The sequence below is a fragment of the Misgurnus anguillicaudatus genome, chromosome 13 (assembly GCF_027580225.2).
Source record: "Misgurnus anguillicaudatus chromosome 13, ASM2758022v2, whole genome shotgun sequence".
Lineage (NCBI taxonomy): Eukaryota > Metazoa > Chordata > Actinopteri > Cypriniformes > Cobitidae > Misgurnus > Misgurnus anguillicaudatus.
In genome coordinates this window covers 31,736,032-31,758,924 of record NC_073349.2, presented here as the reverse complement: position 1 = coordinate 31,758,924, position 22,893 = coordinate 31,736,032, and the positions used below count along the sequence as shown (strand labels likewise).

The following is a 22,893-nucleotide window of genomic DNA, read 5'->3' as shown; positions in this document are numbered from 1 at the left end:
CTGGAAGTCACTTTGGATAAAAGCGTCTGCCAAATGTAAACGTAAACAACAAATTCAAATACAAACTTGATGTGTTATTTTGGCTCAGTTAGCTCAGTTAACAGAACATGGAGCTAGCAACGCCAAACTCATGGGTTTGATTCCCAGAGGAAATACATGATTTACAATGTGTTTATGTCAAATGTTATGTGAATTGTTTTGGGTAAGTGTAATGTAAAGCTGTGATAAAGAGAATGGCTCGTTTCTGCCCTCTGCTGGTTGATGAAATGCCACAAATATTGATCCATATTATCCCAGTTGAACATTGTTGCTAGCAATTTTGATGTACTTCAAGCACTTGATCCATTTCATAAACCAAGATTTGTTATAGTAGTTATTTGATCTAATATTTACATAATGTTGCAGATATGTGTAGTAAACAAGACAAAAGATGTGTTTATGATTTTTAGTTTGCTAAAGATGATGATCTTGTGGATATATTATAGGTTGGCATAACATGTATTTACTTATCTTGACACTGCATGATGATCAGCAACAGTTACCTTTCTAAAAAATTAAAAACAAACGCCACCCAATAATCCAGTGCCATAAACAAGATATAGTTCATCTCTCCAGCGTGTGGCAGCATTAGTGTACAAATGTATTGTAATGACAACAGAATGAATAGTACCACAAAAATAACACAAATAATAATTAAGTAATATTGCTAATAGACTATTGAGTCATCCTAATAATGGATCCTGCATTGTAGCTACATGAGTACATTCCAGTACTTTTGAAACAGCTTAATTTTTTCCCTAAATAATTTACAATATATTACAATATATATTCAGTAAAATACACAACATCTTAGATTATATGATTTCAATGAGTACAATAACATACTAAGTGTGCAGAGAAAAATAGAGCACTTCACCAATCAAAACATCATTTCATTATTCATATTACCCATGATAATTATGCATTGAGATATTTCTGAATCAGCTGTTTATTAAAAATGATTTGAGAAAAATATTTTGTTTTCAAATACTATATCTTTCTGAAATTTTTAAAAGCCATATGTTACAATCTATTATTTGTTGAATTATAAACAATAGCATTGTAAGTTAAAAATGTCAGTTTTATTTAATTGACCCTTGTTGTCAATTCTTTATTCATGACCTATAATGTATTTTAAGTTTTGAAGCAGATATTAAAAAAGAAAGCAACAAATCCACTGCTAGAGAAAGCAGACGGTTGTGTAGTTGGATTTATGACTACTTGGATACTGAAATATATGTGTGACATCCAGCCCCAGATAAACACAACATTAATCAATTCTGCAAGGACCTCTGGTGATATTTGCAGTGAACGCCTGTATAATTGAGATATGTTAGTTTGTTTATGTTGTGTGTGTGGTTTTTCGGCAGGTCATACAGCATCTCTTCCTGCGGTTTTAAGCTGCTTTGGCCACCACAGTTAACTGGATGTCAGTGACAGGAAATGGATGTTCTGAGAGGAAGTAGACACTAAAGAGTGCAGTACGTTCCAAAAATCACATCCCCCTGACTGTGTTTCATCACTACATTTCCATGCCTGCAGCACAGCGTGCATCTCTCTCTCTCTCTTACCCTCACTCACTCTTTCTCTCCCTCTCTCTCCTCTGCATGATGTCTGCTTCCGTTTTGGATGGGGGATGAAGGGAAAGCAGAGGGGTTTAGGGAGGGGGGTGACCTAAATTCACACTCTCTCAGTACTGAGCATCATTACCATCACAGGGAAAGATGTGACTTCCTCTTTCCTCCTAATTGCTCGGTTTTCCCTCTCATCTGCTCATTGTACAACAAACGATACTTCATGCTAGTCATTTACTGTTTATACCTTTTTGGATCGAGGATTTCTTTGTGTCCTCTTTTCATTTCAGAGCTCTACACTTCACTCTTTGTCTTCCTCTACTAGACATAAACACTAGTTTATGACTTGAACAAGGTCAAAGAAATTACAGACATCATCACTTTGGCAGGCAGTCTGTGAGGATATCATTTTTTATTATGAAAACCAAAAACAGCCATTAAAACATCAGCAGGTATTTAAAGGCAATTATGACATCATCACTGGAAGCAGACAAGTGATTGTGACATCATCACAGGCGAACAACGTGTCAATGTGAGAGATTTCAAATTAAATTTTCTTTTAATGTAATGCAAGAATCTTAAACAATTATCTACAGAATATTTAAAGGAAGTCTGTATATCCAATTAAACCAATAGCAGATTATTGTATATATTTTTTTATTTCAGTATTGTGGTTGTTAGGACATTGCTGTGTGTTTGCTAAAATCCAGGCATGGATATGGCTTGCAGATCTCTCCCTCCATCAGGAAATTACCAAATCTGTAACCCTAAAATATCACCTTTGTTGAGTTCATACTTTAAATCAGATATAAAGATGAAGGGAAAACAGCAGGCAGATATTGTCACGGTTAATCCGTGTCATGTCTTGTCTCTGTTCCGATTGTTATCACCTGGACATTCATTGATTAATTACCTACCTCATCACACCTGTTTGTCATTTAGTCTGTGTATATATACCTCTGTCTTCTGTTTGCTCACTGCTGGATCATTGTCATTTCTTCCCTGTCTGTTCCTGTGTTGGATGTTCCTGTTTTACTCGATGTTGTATGTTACTCGTGTTTTGTTTCCTGATTTATATTAAATGTTATTTATTTCATGTGAACCCTGCGAGTGCGTCCTGATTCCTGTCTCTCCTATCCAGTCATGACAGAATGATCCAGCCCCATCCAATACAGAGAACAGACGTGGAACGGCGACAATGACAATGATCCGGCGACAGGTGAGAAACAGACAGCAGTATAAATACACAACACTTAACAGGGAACAGGTGTGATGAATCAGTCCGTGAATTGTCCAGTTGACGTAATCGGAGACACAAATAAAACATGACACGGATCACCGTGACATAACCCTCCCCTCTACGAGTGGCTACCAGACACTCACATAAACAAAAAAAAAAAACAAAGTCTGGTAGCGAGAGTCAAAGGGAGGGGTGGAGGGCTTGGGGACCCCGTGAGCGATCGCTCGCTCCTGCGGGAGGAGGATCGGCCCAGGCGGTCCCCCAACGGTTGAGTCGTCGTCGACGGTCCCTCGGAGGACCACCATCCTGCTCGCAGGGAGATCCGGAACGGACCACGCCCGATCGTTTCCCCGGGGTGGCTACCGAGAGAGGGTCTCCGTTTCCGCGAGGGGATGGGAGATGACTTCCGGGGGCAGCTGATCGTCGGCGATTCCCAGGAGGGGGGTAAATCGTCTGCCTCGGTTCTCGGAGCGATCGCTCCGGTTCTCCTGGCACAGTCCGGCCTACCGTTCCTGTTGGTTTCATCCCGGCGGCTGCCGGCTTCGCCAGGGTCCCCAAGCCCTCCAACCCTCCCCTGAACTCTCGCTACCAGACTTTGTTTTTGTTGTGTTTTATGTGAGTGTCTGGTAGCCACTCGTAGAGGGGAGGGTTATGTCACGGCTAGTCCGTGACATGTTTTGTGTATTGCACTGATCCGTCTCACCTGGACTTTCATTGACTCATTACACCAATACACCACACCTGTCATGTTTAATTGTCTTTGTATTTATATGCCTTTGTTCTGTCACACCGGTCGCCGGATTATTGTCATTGATACCCTGTCTGTTCCTGTGTTAATGTTCCTGTGTTCATGTTCCTGTGTTCCTGCCTTCACCATGTCTGCCCTCGTGTTTTTATTATTAAATGTTATTTATTTTGAACCTTGCATTTGCGTCCTGTCTTTACAACCCTTCCGTGTCGTGACAGAATGATCCAGCCAAACTGGACGCAGCAGGTTCACGGAGGGCGGCTCCCCCAGGAGTTTCGTCGAGGGGGAGTAGTGACATCGGGGTTCATTCCCCATCAGCCCCGATGTCTCTTGGGGACCACCGTGAGCGATCGCTCGCTCCTGCGGGAGGAGGATCGGCCCAGGCGGTCCCCCAACGGTTGAGTCGTCGTCGACGGTCCCTCGGAGGACCACCGTCCTGCTCGCAGGGAGATCCGGAACGGACCACGCCCGATCATTTCCCCGGGGTGGCTACCGAGGGTCTCCGTTTCCGCGAGGGGATGGGAGATGATTTCCGGGGGCATCTGATCGTCGACGATTCCCAGGAGGGGGGTAATTCGTCTGCCTCGGTTCTCGGAGCGATCGCTCCGGTTCTCCTGGCGCAGTCCGGCCAACCGTCCTGTTGGTCTTATCCCGGCGGCTGCCGGCTTCGCCAGGGTCCCCAAGCCCTCCATCCCTCCCTTGGACTCTCGCTACCAGACTTTGTTTTTGTTGTGTTTTATGTGAGTGTCTGGTAGCCACTCGTAGAGGGGAGGGTAATGTCACGGTTAATCCGTGTCATGTCTTGTCTCTGTTCCGATTGTTATCACCTGGACATTCATTGATTAATTACCTACCTCATCACACCTGTTTGTCATTTAGTCTGTGTATATATACCTCTGTCTTCTGTTTGCTCACTGCTGGATCATTGTCATTTCTTCCCTGTCTGTTCCTGTGTTGGATGTTCCTGTTTTACTCGATGTTGTATGTTACTCGTGTTTTGTTTCCTGATTTATATTAAATGTTATTTATTTCATGTGAACCCTGCGAGTGCGTCCTGATTCCTGTCTCTCCTATCCAGTCATGACAGATATTATAAAGATGGTTTATTGAATATACTTAGTTTGTTCTCAACGGTCTGTGTGACTTCGTCGATGGTCTGACGTTTAACTAACTTTGTCTAACTAGAAGCAAATTTAGGAGGTGTTATTATACCAAACTCAGACAGTTCAAATGTACAGTTTCACAACGTTCTGATGACGGTAATTAAAACCTTGAGATGGAGACCATTGGAGACTCATATCAGCATTGAAAGACAACACTTAAACAACAGTAACGTAGAATAAAAAGTAGTAATAGTGAGGCTTCTTCCTAGAAAACGCTACTGGTTAGTGTTAGTAAACCTCCACTATTATAATATAAACTCACAGTTGTGTAAGTTAAACAGAAGAATATTTGTGACTCAATTGTCATTAAGAACCATTAAACATTCTCAGATTCAGGGCTGCAGGCATAGCCCGCGGGCTGTTCGGCAGAGATAGAGACCCTCCTGGGAATGACTCCCTCCTCCCATTCACATCTTCTGACAGAGGCCAGCAATGAAAACTAATCCAGGATAAGCCTCGGGAAACCCAACCTCACCCTTAACCATTAAAGAGTTTGGGTGGTGTTAACATCTTCATCAGTCTAACCTGCAGTTACAAGCTTTTTCAGTTACCAGAATCATTTTGACCTAGAGATATTGGAGCTAAAATAATGTTTAGTGGATATCAGCCTGCGCTGTCATGAAAGGCACAATGACATGACAGATATATAGACTCTCAGTGGTCATCAGAGATTTATTTTTATATTGATTTATTATGATTTTAAAGGAGCAAAGGTATAGAGCTGTCAAAATGAACGCATTAATAACACATTCATGTAAATTAATTTTAACGACACTAATTTTATTAACGTGCGATTAATGCAATGTGCAATTTCTGTTTGACCCTTGACCTAGCCCGTTGTTGGATAAATTGAGACGCAGCCTGAGACAGTAAATAGTCATTAAACATCTAAAATTATCTTTATTTCAACGTTTTCTGAGAGGTGTAGGCCTACTGTCCTACATATGTGCATTTGAGAATTTGGTTTGGGTTTTAAAAGATGCAGGAATTAGAACATAAAGTGCAGGACTTATTTGATGTTATGACACAGTTATTAAGAGAGATAAAGTTTGGGACCTGACTCATGTTAAAAGAGTTATTAAGAGTGACAAGACTTGAAAACGATTTTCCTGAAGCATGCACACATATGCACACGATATATGCACACATAAACAAAATTACACTTTTAAAAATATCTGTTTTGACAAGAATTCACGCAGATATAATCTGTTATTATGTCTTAAAGGTGCAGTGTGTAATTTTTTGAAGGATCTCGTGACAGAAATGCAAAATAATATACAAAACTTTATTATCAGGGGTGTATAAAGACCTTTCACAATGAACCGTTATGTTTTTATTATCCTAGAATGAGACCTTTTTATCTACATACACAGAGGGTCCCCTTACATGGAAGTCGCCATTTTGTTCCATCATGTTTCTACAGAAGCCCTTAACGGACAAACTTTTTTTACTAAGTTGTCTCCGACGATGACATGTTTGACCTGTGTGTTTCAAAAGCGAGGGGTGCGCAGTGGACTGAGCCATTGGTTGCAATTCACAACATCACCACTAGATGCAGCAAAAATTTACACATTGCACCTTTAAGTGAATGTTTGGTTAACAGTTGGGGAAAAATATCTGATGTCTAACATTATAATAGATCCATGCATTATAGTAGATCTTAAAACCTGTCAATCAAACAATAAAAGATTATTTTGTTGCATATATATATATATATTGTATCCATATTTGTCCACGCCAATGTTGATTAGAGTATTAAAATCTTGAAAAGTGTTAAATTAAGGTAAATATAGAACCGATAGACAGCCCTATTTATTATCATACTATAGGTTTGTAAGAGATTGTACTCTAATGTATTAGGCCTATATTTATACAGTCGGACATGTACCACGATATTTTTATATCTAAACATTTATACTATTGGCTAAATAATAATAATGCGTCATTGCCAAGAGAATATAATAAACCATAGATTGGGATAATGGGAAGAGACAGCGCGGAACAGACACGCACAGAAGGAGAGATGGAGAGATCCACTAAGAGAGAGAGAGAGAGAGAGAGAGAGAGAGAGAGAGAGAGAGAGAGAGAGAGAGAGAGAGAGAGAGACCCGCACACACACACACACACGAGACAGAGAGAGAGAGACGCGCGCGCGCCCACACACACACGCGCACACAGTGAGAGGCTGTTCGGTCACAGATAAACGTCACATCGACAAATCCGTCGCGTTTCACGGTGAAATCCGTTCTTTAGGCCTCCATCCGCCACCGAATGCTGAGAATTTTGCCTCTGTTGTCGTTCAGAATCACGAGCAAATCCGTAAGGAGGAAAACCGAGTCATTCATGGAAGCGATCGACTGAAGGAGGAAAATAAACGCGACTGTGGAGCGACGCTGTTTTATTTTACGGTAAAGATCTCCTCATGTCATCTGTGCGCGTGTACGCGATATTAACGCACAGTTATTTTCCATCAACACATTCGGGCATCCGGGTGGCATTGATTGTTCTGTACTCTTATCATAATGTCAAAAATATTAGAGTTTATCGTGTAGATGTAGAATAATAGTGTGTCATTACGAACAGACGCTACACCCACATGAAACCCTTTAATTCACCCGTCGGGCTGCTGAGCAGGTGTCCGGGTATCTTTCTTATAGATTTAAAGGGATTCTAGAGACAGGAGATCATTTGAACTGCTACACAACATGCATATAGTTTTATACTTCAGTCATTATGACACAACAATGCAGTTCATTATAGTCTAGTAATGTGGACAAATGTTATTGAAAGGTTTTCATGTCTGACTGAACACAGGGAGTGTGTCTTCTTGTTACACAGGCTTCCCCCAAAATAAGCATCTGTTACTCACAGCTTACTCATACCTTGTTAACTGGTAACTCACTCATGTCATTTCAGATCTTGCATTTATGTCATTACCAAAATGTCTGAGCATTATATATATATGGCTACTGTATATAATGTAAGTGTAAAGACTTTTAAAACATGAAGACTTATTCTCTGTGGTTTTGGATGACATGAGGGTGAATGAAGTTGTCATATTTGAAGGATGTTTAATTTGTCTGTCCAGGGAATTGTGGGGTCAGAAATGTTTTCAAATAGCTGACGGGTAACACAAGAGGTCCCATGTGTGAGATATTGGCATAATAGCAGATAGTTGTGGTGATGGTACGAGCTCTGCTGACTTATCAATGGTTAAAAGATGATCATTGGAGGATGGTCATTTTTCCAAAAGGAAGCAAAATAGATGTATTAAAGGGTTAATTTTCCTCAAAATGACAATTTAATCATAAATCACTTACCCCTGTGTCGTTCTGAATTTAAATCAACAAGTCCTTCGATTGCCTTCAGAACACATTTTTAGATATTTGTGATGAAACGGTAGGCTTGTGTCGGTCCCATAGACTGCAGTTTGATTTACACAATCAAGCCCAGAAAAAAATGAAAGACATCATCAAAAAGGTCCACGTGCCATCAGTGGATCACTAATAATATTATGAAGCGACGAGAACACTTTTGTGCACAAAGAAAACAAAACGTACGATTTTATTCAACAATTTGTTCTCTTCCTTGGTCGTTCAGTGTGGATTCAGACTACAGTGCATGCTGCTGATATAGTTTTTAACGTTTTTTTGTTTTTTCCCCTTTTTTATTTAAGACATTATGCAAACAATACTTAAACAGCCCGTGCACAAATTACTTGCCACTGTATTCTGTGTCTGTACGCTTGAAACTACTTTAGCAGGTGACATCAGCTGCATGTCGTAGTCTGCTCATGAACGCGCACTGAACAACCAAGGAGGAGAATAAATTGTTGAATAAAATCGTACTTTAGGGCTGTCACAGTTATGAAATTTGGCGGACGATTAATTGCCTGTTTAAGGGCTTTGACGTTTAATTCTTATTAATTAATTCTCATTTGTTTGTTCATTAAATAATTTTCATTAATTTGTTGTGATTGTTTAAATTAAATCTTTTGCAAGGTTTACCTGGCAGTAAATATTAATACACATAACACATATTTAAAAGTAACTATTTAATGAATATATCTTTCAAATACTGAAACTGTATTAAATGGCTTTGAAATGTATCACGTTACACTGTCAGTCAAGTAGATATGGTCTTGTTTATACAGGCGCTGCAGCTCCCCCTTGTGTTCTTTAAAGAGATGTGCAATCATTGCGGTGATCTGAAATCATCACGATGAGGTCAAACAATCGATTATTTAATCATTGTGACAGCACTATTGTACGTTTGTTTTGTTTTTTATGCACAAAAGTGTTCTCGTTGCTTCATTATATTATTATTGAACGACTGATGGCACATGGATCTTTTCGGCAATGTCTTTTATTTTTTCTGGGCTTGATTGTGAAAATTAAACTGCAGTCTATGGCACAGTCAGAAAACTATCGATTTTCATCTAATTGAAGCACTTCTTTTGTTCCACATTGCCACCTTGGATGTGCATTATCTTTTAATAATTCAACAACCCGTCGTTAATTATTCTTTTCAAATTAGATAGTTATCCAGTCTGGCATTTAGTGCTCAGTATTTCTTTAATGAACTTTCATTTCAGTGACATGATGTTGATGTTATAGCTCCTATGCTAATGATGGTTCGGGAATGAGAATTGACACTGGAGTGCTGCAAGATTCCTAATGAAGCTGTGACATCATAATGATCCTATACGGTGTCCGTGGTAACCGTGTAACCCTAGAATTGTTTATGTTCTTGGAAAGCATCCAGTCGATTAGAATAATCAATGCATCCTCACGGACTCATACGTGCACTTTTAAAAGCATTAGGTCACGTTTGCACGCTTCAGTGCTCTGAGGGTCAATTCGATGCAGGGTTTTCTTGACCTCTGCACGCTCGCTCACTAACACAAAAGGACAGTCGGACATCGTGAGTTCATTAATTTGGCCAGGAAAGCATCGGTACAGCGTATGGAGTTATTTACACATTAGCACCTGTCAACACTTGCTTTACACACATTAACCAATTACTGTGAAGTGATGTGGAACGTTTACATCATAAAGACACACTTTCTTAATTGTGATATTAGGCAGTATGTCAACTATATAGCCGGAAGGTACTAATACTAATTTATATATGCAGTGATTTGTGTGCATTGGTATATTACGCATAAAATAGGTGCAATGATATCAGTGTAATTTAGGTAGGTGTCTTTAGGCTGTAATCAGATATCAGTGTCTGTGAATATTAAAAATGAATTGACTAATGGAGTTATTTATTAACAAACCTTTCAAAGAAGGAATATGTGAAAGGTTTCCCAGGCTCAGATAGAGTTGTTTAATCTTAGACAGTTCTGCTCAGGAATGTCCTGTATCAACACAGTCAGACTCACAGTCCCTTTGTCATATGGACTGTGTTTTTAAACACAGGCAGAAATAGTGTGTCATAAGTTTTTGGTAGTGAAAGCAAAGGGATAAAACATTAAACAGTGAAGCAGAGATCTTGTCCTCCTTCGATCAACCCAGGACTATTGCTATTGGCCGTCCTCTGATGTTTTTCAATGACTACGTTTACATGCGATTATAATGGGATTTTGGCAATATTGCTATTATACTAGGGCTGTAACGATTAATTGTGCAAATGCGTGTTTTCTCAATGAATGTATTTTAATGAATTAGGGTGAAATCACGGCACATCCCAAAGCCAGGGGGCGCTCTCGTGCAGAAACTCCCTTTGTGCCACAGAAGAAGTAGCATTACAAACACTATTCCAGGAAATATTTATATCGCTGTCCTTCAAATTATATTATTTTTAGGTATTTTCATGATAATAAAGAATATTTTGAATGATTTTGTTTAACGAGTGTTGCTTTTTTAAATGCGCATTATAAACGACTTCAACTCATAATGATTTTAGATTGATAAGGACTTCCTACTGACCAAATGCCGTAGGACACCCACAAGCTTTGCATGAAACACAGAATCGCAGCCTTGCGATTCAGAATCGATTTCAGACAGGCATTTTTAATGGGACACACGATTAATTGTTACAGCCCTATGTTATACATTACTTCAATACTTTGATAAAAATAATGTGATTTTAAATCGCATCTATACTGCACTAACTGAAGTACGCGTGCTTTTGTCACACACTTTAAATGTGAATTCATTTTAAATTTGACATGATTAAGTTTTCCCTGAACTCTGTCAACACAACTCGGTGTCAGCAGTCTACCTTCATCCAGAAACAGCTCAAATAATGCAAAAGCAGCGTATAAAACCGTTACAGGCACTGTCATAATATTTATGACTTCTTATTGGCACCAAATAGCAAAATAAGTCCATAAGAACGTGTTTGTCATTTAACGTAAGTAAAATAAAACAGTGGAGAGTATCTGTGAATTCATCATTTGTGGTGAATAATAAACAAAATCATTAGCCAGTAATCAGAAAATAAAAACTGCATGTAGAGAAGTGAAGAGGTTATAGCTCCAGTCATAGATACTGTATGTAAAGGCTAGATGTCTCGCCCGGGCTGCTGGCCAATTGAGTGGAGCGTCTGCATTTGGCGGCCATCTTACCACAGGGCGCTCGCTCACTTGTACCATTGTGTTTTAATGATGCGTGTACTTTTGAGTGACCATGGCTTGCTTACTTTTCTACCGATTTTTAAACGGTTTGTTGGTTTGTTATAAACGTCAAAGATGTACCTATCACACTGCATACTTATACACCCCCCCCCCAAAAAAAATGTCATGAAACATGTTAAAGCATCCAGAATTATAGCCACGTTAATAACGGTTGTAATAAACCAAACCGTTTGAAAATTGGTAGAAAATTGAGCAAGTTATGGTCATTTAAAAGTACATGCACCATTAAACTCGATGCTACGAGTGAGCGAGCTGACTGTGGTAAGATGGCCGCCAGGTGATGACGTTAGAGACTCATGCCGTAACATGCCGATTATAATGGGTTGTGGATTGCGTTGCAGTGAGTGCTTGTGTTATATTTACTCTTATGCACTTGGCCGTTATAGCAGAAGAGAAAGAGGACCCGTTGATCCGCTCGGTTGATCTGTTTTAGCCAGAAGTTGCTGCCAAGACCACAGATCAGTTCAAATAGGGTGACAGTCACATATTACAGCTTACAGTAGTGATTCATGACATACAGTAATGCTTTTGTTAGCCTCAAACGACTCAAACTAACAGTGATTTCAGATCGATAAGGACTTACCGATCAAAAGCCGTAGTACATGAAATAGTTGTGAATAATATCGGCCGTGCGATTCAGAATTGTTATCGGACAGGTATTATTAGTGTATATCAGCATTTATCATTGCATCCCTAATATATACTAGAGATAATAGAGGATATCAGATGGATGGGATCTATTTACAGAAGGAAATTTTTTCAAATATCTTCATGTAGCATGACCTTTACTTAATATCCTAATGATTTTTGGCATAACCAAACTATATTTTTGACCTTTACAATGCATTGTTGTCTATTACTACAAATATTCCCATGCAACTTGTATGACTGTGGTCCAGGATCACATATATCATTTATTTGCAGACACTTTTATCTGAAGCAGCTTTCAGTGCATTCAAAAAAATATACATTTTTGATATCAGCTTGTGTGATCGAACACATCCCCTTTACGTTGCTAACGCAATGCTCTGCCAGTGTAGCCATACCGTATTTATTGTGACTTCATTTATTCTTGAGATGATTTTACTGTATTCATTGTGTTAAAAGGGTTCATGTCCACAGTCATTGTTTCCTGTATAGATTTTGCTGTTGACCTCTGACCTCTGTTGTCATAACAGCGGAGTTGAGTTACCGTGCACGAGAGCCATTTAGCTGTTAATGATAAGGGATGTACAGGGACCAGCTATCTGCTGTCTGCCTTACGTAGATCGCATTACCTCATATTTAATTAAAACGCCCATCCTATTTATAGCATCTGCCACCACCACAGTCTTAAAACCACTGATCTGAAACCTGCTTGAGGGCTTTATTTCTTCTGCTGTCACTGATGTAAGATCACGCTCATTTATATCAATACTTTCAAATGCTGAAATGATCACAGATGTCTCTCAGGGCTGGTTAATGCTAAATTTATTTTTCATAGTTTCTTCTTTTTAGATGTGATAGTGGGATTTAAAGGTGCTGTAGAATGTAAAACTGTATTTATGTAGGCATAGATGAATAAAAAGAGTTGAATAATAAGATGAATAATAGATGATTAATAAGAGCCTCAAACACGATTCTTTCCTTCTTCTTATGTAAACCTCGTGCATGCAAAAGACCGCTGGAAAACAGACCAATCACAACATAACACCAACTGTGACGTTACAGTCGAGATGTACACCTCAACATTAAATCACACATTAAATGAAATACAATGTTGTTACAATGATAAAACAAAGTTGTGACTGCTGAGTTAGTGCTATATGCTAGTTAATGATATATGCTAGCGTTTAGGCTGAAGTTCTACTACTGACATTACAGCTACGTTTGCAGGTCCATATTGAAAAAACAAAAACTTACCACTCAGAAACGTCCATTAACAATCTCTAAACAATTGATTATTACTCAAAATCTGATACAGACTCAAACATAAGATCTGTTTATACACACACAGAGCTACTGAAGGAGAAACAGCCAATCAGAGCAGAGCTCAACATTATTATTCATGACCCTTTTAAATAAGGTAATAATAGACCATTTCATTATAAAGACAAATCCTAGGGTTGTTAATAGATGCGTAAAACTGTCTCTGGATAATTTTTTGCACTTAATAAAGCCATAAACCTTCGATATTAGAGAATAATTTAACATACTATATCAATGCATTCTTTAGCACCTTTAAAGGAGCATTTCACCCGTAGAAACATTAATCTTTATTGAAAGTGTGTCATATTTGTAGTCGAAATGTAACATACATTTTGAATTTGATGCCTATTTGACCGAGAAAGGGGTTGTTTGTAGTCTCACTCCCTCAACAAAGATATTGGACTTCTTTCTTTCAATGATGCAAAATTATGATTTTTACATCATTGAAAGAAGGAAGTGCAACACTGAAATCTCAGCGGCAACTGAGGAAATGATGCATGACCATTCAAAAACATGACTGGGGTTCTAACTCTACAAAGCTTAATGCAAATGGGTGAAGTGTCCCTTTAAGGGAGTTGCAAAGTATGGTTGCAATGTTTCTTTGTTCTTATTCTTATCTGTGTGTGTGTGTGTGATGTTTTGACGGCTTGTCAACAGAAATGACCTTATATCAAGTCTCTGTACGTCTGTGGATAGATGTGTTCTGAGTCTTTGTACACGCCCCGCTATTTTCCTCTCTGTAATCTTTTATCCCGTCTGGTTGTCTCGGGCCGTGTAGCCGCTGAGTCCGGAGCTCCATACAAACACGCTATTCATGAACTGATAAGATCCACACGTGCAGCTGTGCGACAGCCTGGCGGTGACCCTGAGGAGCACAGAGACTGCAGGTGGTGTGGACCACTTATCACCCAACCATATAAGACAGAGGCCATGATGTCATCAAAAATGAAATCCTGATCAAATATTTAAAATAACACCCAAAGGTTTCAGTGGTGACATCAGGACCTAAAATAACCTAACATTCAGCCATGAGTCTATGAGTACAATGATGTTACCACAAGTAAAATCACATTCATTTAACTTCTGTTTAAAAGATCAGACCACTGGTAAAACAAACCATTATTAGTTTCACGCCGCAGTCCTGTTGCTGTACTGTGCTTACGAATGCTGAGGTCAGGACCACCGAAAGTGTCCCTGTTCACTAAACATCTTAATAAACTAAATTGTAGTTTTTCATGGATTAAAGACTGCCAACAGGTTTTTGTGATGGTTGGAGTTAGGGACTGACGTAGGTTAGGGGAAGGGAATTAAATATACAGTTTGTACAGTATAAAATGCATTGTGTCTATTAAACCACATATGCCAACATGTTCATGTTTGTGTTTGCATGTGCGTGTGTGTGTTTGTGTTTGCATGTGCGTGTGTGTTGGATGAACCACATGTGGTGATGGTCTAAGATATAAGAGGTATGCAGAAACAATTGTTCCCAAGTTTGACTTCCAAGGATTATTTCTGCACAGCAACCCATAAATCCCTTCAGTCTGCCTGCTTGGGGTGTCTGACCACAACACACATGAATGCTGTTTTTTGTGAGATGACACAATTGGAGCTCCAACAAAGGCAGTTACATATTTTATGGATTATCATCAGAATTTAATCAGCAAATTTCATAATTAATTAAGAATATACATTCATCTGACTGGTAACCAATGTTTTAATTTACTATGTATAACTTTATTTATAGCACGGCTCTCTAAAATGGTGAATGTGAATTTTGGATCAACACCATTGTTGCAGGTTGCAATCCAATCAGATTGCAGGATTAGGATTAAATTAAATAATAGTCTTCTCAAACCATTATTTCACACTAATTTGAAGGGTAAAAAATGTTTTGGGTTTGAGTTAAGGGGAAAAATTGGGGTTTCTTTTATTAAAACATTGATCCAACAAAAAATGTTGATCAAGGATCACATCTTACTTTGTGAAATCACAGCGACCCTCTAAAAAGCTTGATTCTGATTGCCCAGCAACAACTTTCCAACGTTCATTTTTTTCAAATAACTTCTTTTCAAAACTAATAACACACGGCTGCAAATAATTTGACATATATAAATATGTCTTTAAATATCTATCACATTATATTTACAAATATAAACCAAACAATGTGTTCATGACATTTGAACGTCTTATTTTAAAGGGGCTATGGCATGAAAATCTGACTTTTTCCATGTTTAAGTGCTTGGGTCCCCAGTGCTTCTATTAACCTAGAAAATGTAAAAAAGATCAACCCAGTAACTTAATTTTGGTAAGCCATTCTCTACAAGCACATGAAAAAATAGGTCGTTGAAATTTGGCTCTCCTTATGATGTCATAAGGAGCTCTTATTATAATAATTCCGCCCCTTAATCTGCACTGTACAACCACAGCACTGCCATTTAGTGCAGAGAAAAGCACAATTGAGTTTTAATTGCAAAAAAACACCATCATTGTGATCAGTGTTTGAATTTCATCAGCTCATTTGCATTTTAAAGGACACACCCAAAACGGCACATTTTTGCACACACCTACAAAGTGGCCATTTTAATATGTTAAAATAAATTATCTGTGGGGTATTTTGAGCTAAAACTTCACATATGTGCTCTGGTGACACCAAAGATTTATTTGACATTTTAAAAGGTCTTGTGCCAATGCCCCTTTAAAACCGGAAGAAAAACACATTTTCAGCAGGTTGTTATCGCAGAAATAAACCCCTTCAGTTTGATACAAGACCCTCCGCTGCATGTTGGGCCCTGATCATATTGTTGGGGTTTATTTCTGACATAACCTGCTGCCTATACGTTATACCTTATTTAACGGCTAAACATCGTATGTATTGTAGGGTTAAAAACTCAACCTGAGTGTCAGAGATTGTGAATGATATCTCAGATCATGCTGGTTAAGGTTGAGTGATTATTATGATTTTGACCTGGCAGATGATGAAGCATCCCATAAACTGGTATGGTCTAATGCAGATTTGAGATTCATGTCATCGCTATCTGTAGGTTAATATCAGGACGTGTGGTCTTCATCTCAAAATGGCAGCTTTATTACAGTCTAGGATGAGGATTTATTAACCCATGGTTGGCATGACAACAGCGCCTGTGGATGGAATAGAAGATTGTTGCTAAATTGTTCCATCTGTTCTGTTTTCCAGTTGTACAATCGAGTTGCCGTGCCCGGGGATTTGTGTGCTGTTATCTGATAAGTGAACAGAGATGAAAAACAACTCTAAAAGAATCAAACTTCTATATATAAACCCATATTCATCTTGTATAAGAGTGTGATATACTGTAAAAAGAGAGAGTAACTCTTATTGGTTGATAGTGGGTCAAGATGTGTGAATGATCAAATTCTCAGTGAGGGGTTTTTGGCAGTGTAGTTGAAAAAGAAATAACAGTTATATGTGCATACACTTTAAAAAAAAATGTGCTAAATAGCACTAAAAGCTTGTAATCATAGGGGATTTTTTTGTGCTATATAGCACCACTATAGCACCAGATATGGTTCTATATAGCACAATATGGTTCTACACAGGTGCTATATGGCACTTAATATGGTTCCCTTATGATTATGAGCCAGTGAACCACTTTTAGTGCTATTTAGCACCGTTTGTTTTTAGAGCGTAGCGAGTGTTTCCAGAAAAGCACAAAATCCCAGAGGTGTCCAGCGGCGGGAGGAGTGAGTCACGAGCAAAACACACACAAAACTTTATCCCACTATCTTATGATTCACTACATGTTTGTGTTGTTTACGTAATATGCAATTACATGTCAATTGCCAACAAAACACAGACATTTGATGCAGTTTTACTTACCGCTTGTGACTCATGACCCGGTTGGGATCGCCCCATTTCAACGAAACCCAGCGTTAAACCAACACACACACAAAACTCTGCTGCTACCCCTAATATACAAACTATATCCATTGTTTCCATGAGACTGCTTACTTGGAAAGCCGAACAAGGCTTTCTTCTTCTTACATCCAAAAACACACTTCTTTTTTCATGCCATTATTGAGTCTTGATATAAAACAAAGATGTTGCGTGCAGTGATGATTGTGACTTATACTCGAAGGAACAATGATAATGAGCATTCTCGTTCTCACTCTGATTGACGTGAAGGCCTGCTTTTTTGGGGGAAGTGCCCATAAAAGGAATATGGGGTCCCTTATATGTAATGGGTACCCATATTTGAAAAAAAAAGCGTTTAGAAACTTGTTGGTTAGTTTGAGTGAGTTTGGCCCAAAAATACTCTGTCACACACTCAACTGCTTTTTTGATACTTTGCATTTGTTTAGCATGAGAATTACAACTCTTTAACTGTGTCAATAAGCAGAATCGGGTGTGCCTCATAAGTCTTGAAAAGTGAAGCCGCTGGCTCTTTGATCGCCCCCTGGTGGCCGACTGCAGTACAAGTCATAAACCCCGCCCTCTCCATTCAAACGAATGTGACTCTGCTCTAAATAAAAAAAATATTTACACTTCCAATAAAAGTTTCCGAAAGATGGTTTTGGTCCTTTCAAGTAGTTGTTATCACGCTGATATATGTTCAAATGTTCATTATTGTACTAAGTTTCATTCATAGCTAGCAATTTGATGCTATAGAAACAGGGCGTGTCGTTATGATTGGCGTGGTTGAATTGGTTGGGCAAACGTTTGGGCGGAAGTTTGATACCGCGGCTCCGCCTCTGGCTCCACGGACGATTCCTTCTGCGCATGCCTTGGCTCCAAACGGACGTTTTTACGTAACATGGCGGCGACCGTGGTCGGACATTTTTGGCTTAAACTCATCACAATGGAGGGAGACGACGTCACGTCGTCCATCTTTTTTTTACAGTCTATGGTCAGAATGCATGAAATAGCATTAAACCGCCCCTTTAATGTTTATTATAGAGCAAAATTCTTATTAACATTTTTGCTGGTTTCTCTCAGATTGTAATAGGGTAGCGTTTCTGAGCTTGTGTTTGTCCAGAAATTCTAGCCTAATGTTCAAATGAAAGCCATAAAATGTGGAGAGACTGAACACAAATGCATCTCACAGATGTGATGTTACCCGACCTGTACGGCGATAAAGAAACTCAAGGTCCCACCATAAAACACTGAATGTTTTGGAGGACAGAAAGCTCTTGCGCTACTGCGTACAGAAACTGACAGATTTACAGAGACGCTGTGGATTCGCAGTGAATCTTATTTACTCTCCTGCGATGTAAATCAGCTTGGAGCTACACTCACTGTTGTGCATGCATTTCATTTACCATCTGAGTAGCATCATGAGATTTAACTATATTGGTTAATCTTTCAATTAAATATTTAAAACAGCATTCATTATCTAATGAAAAACATCTGAATCTATGGAACATAAGGATTAGTTTTGAATGATGGCTGATATCCGGCCACTGTGTGTTTGGATAAATCTGAGTTGTGTTGAGGTCGTCTCTTTTCTTATCTGAGATTTTTCCACTGTTCTCCTGTCAGCGTGGCCTTGGATGTTCAGTGCTTTACTGCTTCTGAAATTTACAATTGGTCTTAAATCATCGGGCAGCTTTCCTTTGTTTCACAGCTTGCCTGAAAAAATGCAGATAAGGCGATTCTCACTGAGCTAGCATGAACCGCCTCCAATACATTTCTATGTTAAAAATTGACTGATGGCAGAAACATTATAAATAAAGTCTTGTGTTGATGTATTGCTGCAATGTTTACTGGGTACTTAATGCAGGCCAGAAATCTGGCACTTGTTATTAGGATCGTTTTCAGCATTTTTATTTTTATTTTTCATTTGCTGTTTTTTCCCTATCTCTCTTCTCTTCCAAGATACTCTTGCTCTCTCTGTTTCTCTTCCTGGCAGTTTTCTGTATTTTCTGTGTTTGCCAGAGGGAGGTTCACTTCATAGTCTTGGCAGCATTTTGTGTAATAAACTCCACACTAAAGCTGGCTCATAAACAAATAAACCCAGGCTCTCTGCAACGTAATTTCATCAGATCCTCCCCAGCACTCATTTCGCTCTCCTTCCAGGCAATCGGAGCGTTTGCTGCGTGAAATTCTTTCAGTCTTTGTAAACACTCTTCCATAAGTGTCTGTGATTCCACTCTCTTGTCATGACATCATTCGGAAAGCTTAGCTCTCAGTGGAGAAAAGCAGATGGCTGAACTGTAGTAGTAGGAACGGAAACAATGCCTCCTTGGTGCCCTGTTAGCTTTGGGTATGAAGTTGTAGAAGACACGACAGTATATAATACATTTGTGGACTGCAAACTGTGGCCTTCTCTGCCAAGTACTAATCCTCTTCTTTTTGACATTGTAGGGTTTGATCTGAAGAAAACCATGGAATCCTCATTTTACAGCACCTAAAAAGATTGACACAAACCAGAACCGATGGAAGAGCCTTATAAAGATTCTGTAGCCTTAGAGATGGCAAATCCTCAGGAAGAGGTCTGCAGCAGCGTGCCTGATGCCGTTGGGAAGCTGGAAAGCGAGACCACTCCGATAATCCCAACTGAGACGTGGAACGTCGGCTCTCCTACTATCACAAAACAGCCTCTCTCACCCTTAATCGCACTACAAGCCACCCCGGTGGTAACCCCCTCTGCCGAGTCTCCAAACGGTGTCGCTCTGAAAGTAGCAACAACTGTACTCCAGCCAATCTGTTTAGGGGAAAGCCCAGTGGTGTTGCCTATCCTTGCCGGCTCAGCCGCTCCTCAAGTAGGGCAGTCGGGCGCAGCATCATATCTGATGACCAGCCAGGGTCCGGTGTCCCTGCCTCTGGTCCTGGAACAACAAGTCCTCCAACATTTGAATCCTCAGTTGCTTCAGCAAACCACCACGTGCCCTATCCTTCCCCTTCAGAACAATGTTCTGTGCCAGAACCCATCCCTTGCTCTCGGTCCACCTCCGGCCCTGGACCAGAAAGGTGCAAGTCCAATGTTGGATACTAGTCTATTGACTCTCCTCCAAAACCCCAATTTTGCTGCCATTTTACAGGACCTCTTTCCTAGTCAAGGCAACCCCTCGCCCACTTGTCACCCAGCGTCTTCCCCACCAATAGACCTTGCCTCAGCTTTTTTACCCCCACCGCCTCTCTCACATCCATACAGCTCCCCGTTTGCGTCCCTGGTTCCTCCAGCCACACTACTGGTACCTTATCCCATTGTGATTCCACTTCCAGTGCCTCTTCCAGTCCCGTTGCCAATCCCAGTCCCTGTCTCCATGTGCAAAGACTCCAAAGTAGATGTAGACTTCCCTAAATCTAAACCGTGTAATGTGAATAAAAGCACACAGACTTCACCTAATGACATTTCCTCTCATTTGACGTTACCCAGCAAGGAAACGGCATTCATCCAACCACCCCTTCCTTCTTGCCCTGTAGTGACAGACGGAGAAGTGCTAGACTTATCCATTAGGGCACCTCAACCTTCAATGCGTGTTGACAGTATGCAAGGGCTCCAGTCGATTCAGCAGGACAATGTCCTTGATTTATCTGTGCCTAGTATAAGAAAGTCATGCATCCAGTCTCGTAGCACACGTGATCCCCCTGAACGAGACCGAGTGTGCCACATAGGTGAAGATGTCAGCGGTGGGACTTTGGCCGTTGGGGTCCTGCGACCCGTAGACTGCACCCCAAAGCTAGATACTAAACTGCTAAGTGGTTTAGCGTCTTTGGAGTTCAGTCGACAGCACAAATGGGTAGTAGATAGCGGTCACACTAGCGCAGTAGCCGGTGCAATACACGACCCTCATGCTCTCGCTGGAAGCGGCAACATCGAGATCGTAAGCACGTCACAGACCGCCAAAGTCATCGTTTCAGTCAAAGACGCCATGCCCGCTATTTTCTGCAGTAAGCTAAAGGGATTGTCAGGCGTTTCTACGAAGAACTTCTCCATCAAACGTGAAGCAAGTCAAGGAGGTTTCACTGGACTACAGAGGGTCCAGGTGGATCAGCGAGGAGAATCCAGCGACCCTCTCAAAAAGATTCCCAAAAATAGAGGCATCAAACTGAAGAAAGTGAGCTCGCAGGAGATTCATATACTGCCCATAAAAAAGCAGCGACTGGCTGCATTTCTTCCCAGAAAATGACACGTACTCTCAGAGCGAGGGAGAAAAGGAGCTACTGAAGAAACAGGTCACGGTCAGAAAGAGAAAAGAAATATAAGCAGGGTTTGCTGATTCGTAAGGCTGAAATAAGGCCTGCAGCTTTTCCTCCAGGCTGTCCCAATGATTTAGACGGACGCAGGCTGCTATTTGATCTGTTCATTAGAAAGCAATCAGAAGTCAACAAGATGAAAAATGCTCAGTGTTAAAGCAGTAACCTGAAACTGCACTACTACTGATATTTACTGATGTTTTCGTGCCAGAATCTTTTCCCTGATTGTGATCACACATCCTCATGAATTATGCATTATACCTAATCTACATTGTTATTAATATGCATGAGCTCTGTTTTGAAACATGGCCAGCTGTCAGTGAGACATCATCTGTAGTGACGTCCTCACATGAAACCCAATGTTGAGTACTGACAGATTTCTTCTTTTGTTTAGTTCCTCACCAGAAGCTTCCCAGTGTTTGTCTAAATAAAGCGCTGTGTGACCTTTTGCTTCGCTCATCAGTGTTTTCATCAGCGGGCCGTTGAAGCGAAGCAACAGAGGAGGGGTTAGCAGTTAGCATTACAGCCCAATAATGACCTGGCAAAGCACGGACCTCATTTTCATTAAGTTGCATGATTGGAGGAAATGGTTGTCAGTAGCAACAAGCGTAGTTTTATCATTTTCTCTTCAGGGGGTAAAAGCCTCATCCCCCGACCGTCCAAATCTCAATATTCACGGGAGTCTCATGTCTGTGCAGATGTTCAAGTTTTCAAGGTTTTACAGTTTAAAGCTGTATAGATACCCAGCAGTACATAATGAAACTTTAGTAAGCAAAATGTTTAGATTAGAATCCATCTTCTGCCAAGTCTATCAGTACTTGTTATTAAAATCAAACATGATGTCAGTATAAAGATTTTTTTACAATATTTTCATTACACATGTCTTTATAAAGCTCATATTTAACATCAATTCCCATTTAACACCAGAACGAGTCTCAGTATGTTCATGGCTTGAGATGTTTTTGGTTGTCTGCTGGTTTGATTGACAGTTTGTGTCAGACCACATTTGTACCCTTTCATTACCCTTCTGATCGTCCCATCTGGTTTAGATGTCAGATAATTAAAGCTCTGCTGTAGCTGAATCAGCCAAACTAACTGTAAGAGTCACTGAATCTCACACAAGACCATAACATTTTCTCGGCATGCATTTTATTCGGCTCTGTGATCTTATTTTTACTTGTCATGTTCTTCAAAGGTTTCTTCACCCATAAATGCAGTGATCAACATGGGTCAGTATATCATACTTTATTTCATTGCTGTGTTTGCAATAATAATCATCATTTCTGTGTTAATGTATATCAGATCAGCACTAAACATCAATGCCTACAGCTGTGAAGAATCTGAC

At 39.9% G+C, this 22,893-nt stretch overlaps 1 protein-coding gene across 2 annotated transcripts; it reads left to right on the top strand.

Moving 5' to 3' along the window:
* Window positions 1-1,316: 1,316 nt before the first annotated feature.
* Window positions 1,317-21,997, top strand: rai2 (retinoic acid induced 2). 2 transcript variants are annotated; one of them, XM_055189082.2, is made up of 2 exons: window positions 1,317-1,520; window positions 19,713-21,997. In XM_055189082.2, the coding sequence occupies exon 2, from the start codon at window positions 19,784-19,786 to the stop codon at window positions 21,479-21,481; it is 1,698 nt and encodes a 565-aa protein (XP_055045057.2). In that variant the 5' UTR covers window positions 1,317-1,520; window positions 19,713-19,783; the 3' UTR covers window positions 21,482-21,997. The 2 variants fall into 2 exon arrangements, with proteins under 2 accessions (XP_055045057.2, XP_055045056.2); XM_055189081.2 differs by lacking the exon at window positions 1,317-1,520 and adding an exon at window positions 6,896-7,172.
* The last annotated feature ends 896 nt before the right edge of the window (window positions 21,998-22,893 follow it).

What these genes read in the sequence shown, in the direction of transcription:
- rai2 (XM_055189082.2), top strand. Translation starts at nt 19,784, where the DNA reads ATGGAAGAGCCTTATAAAGATTCTGTAGCCTTAGAGATGGCAAATCCT.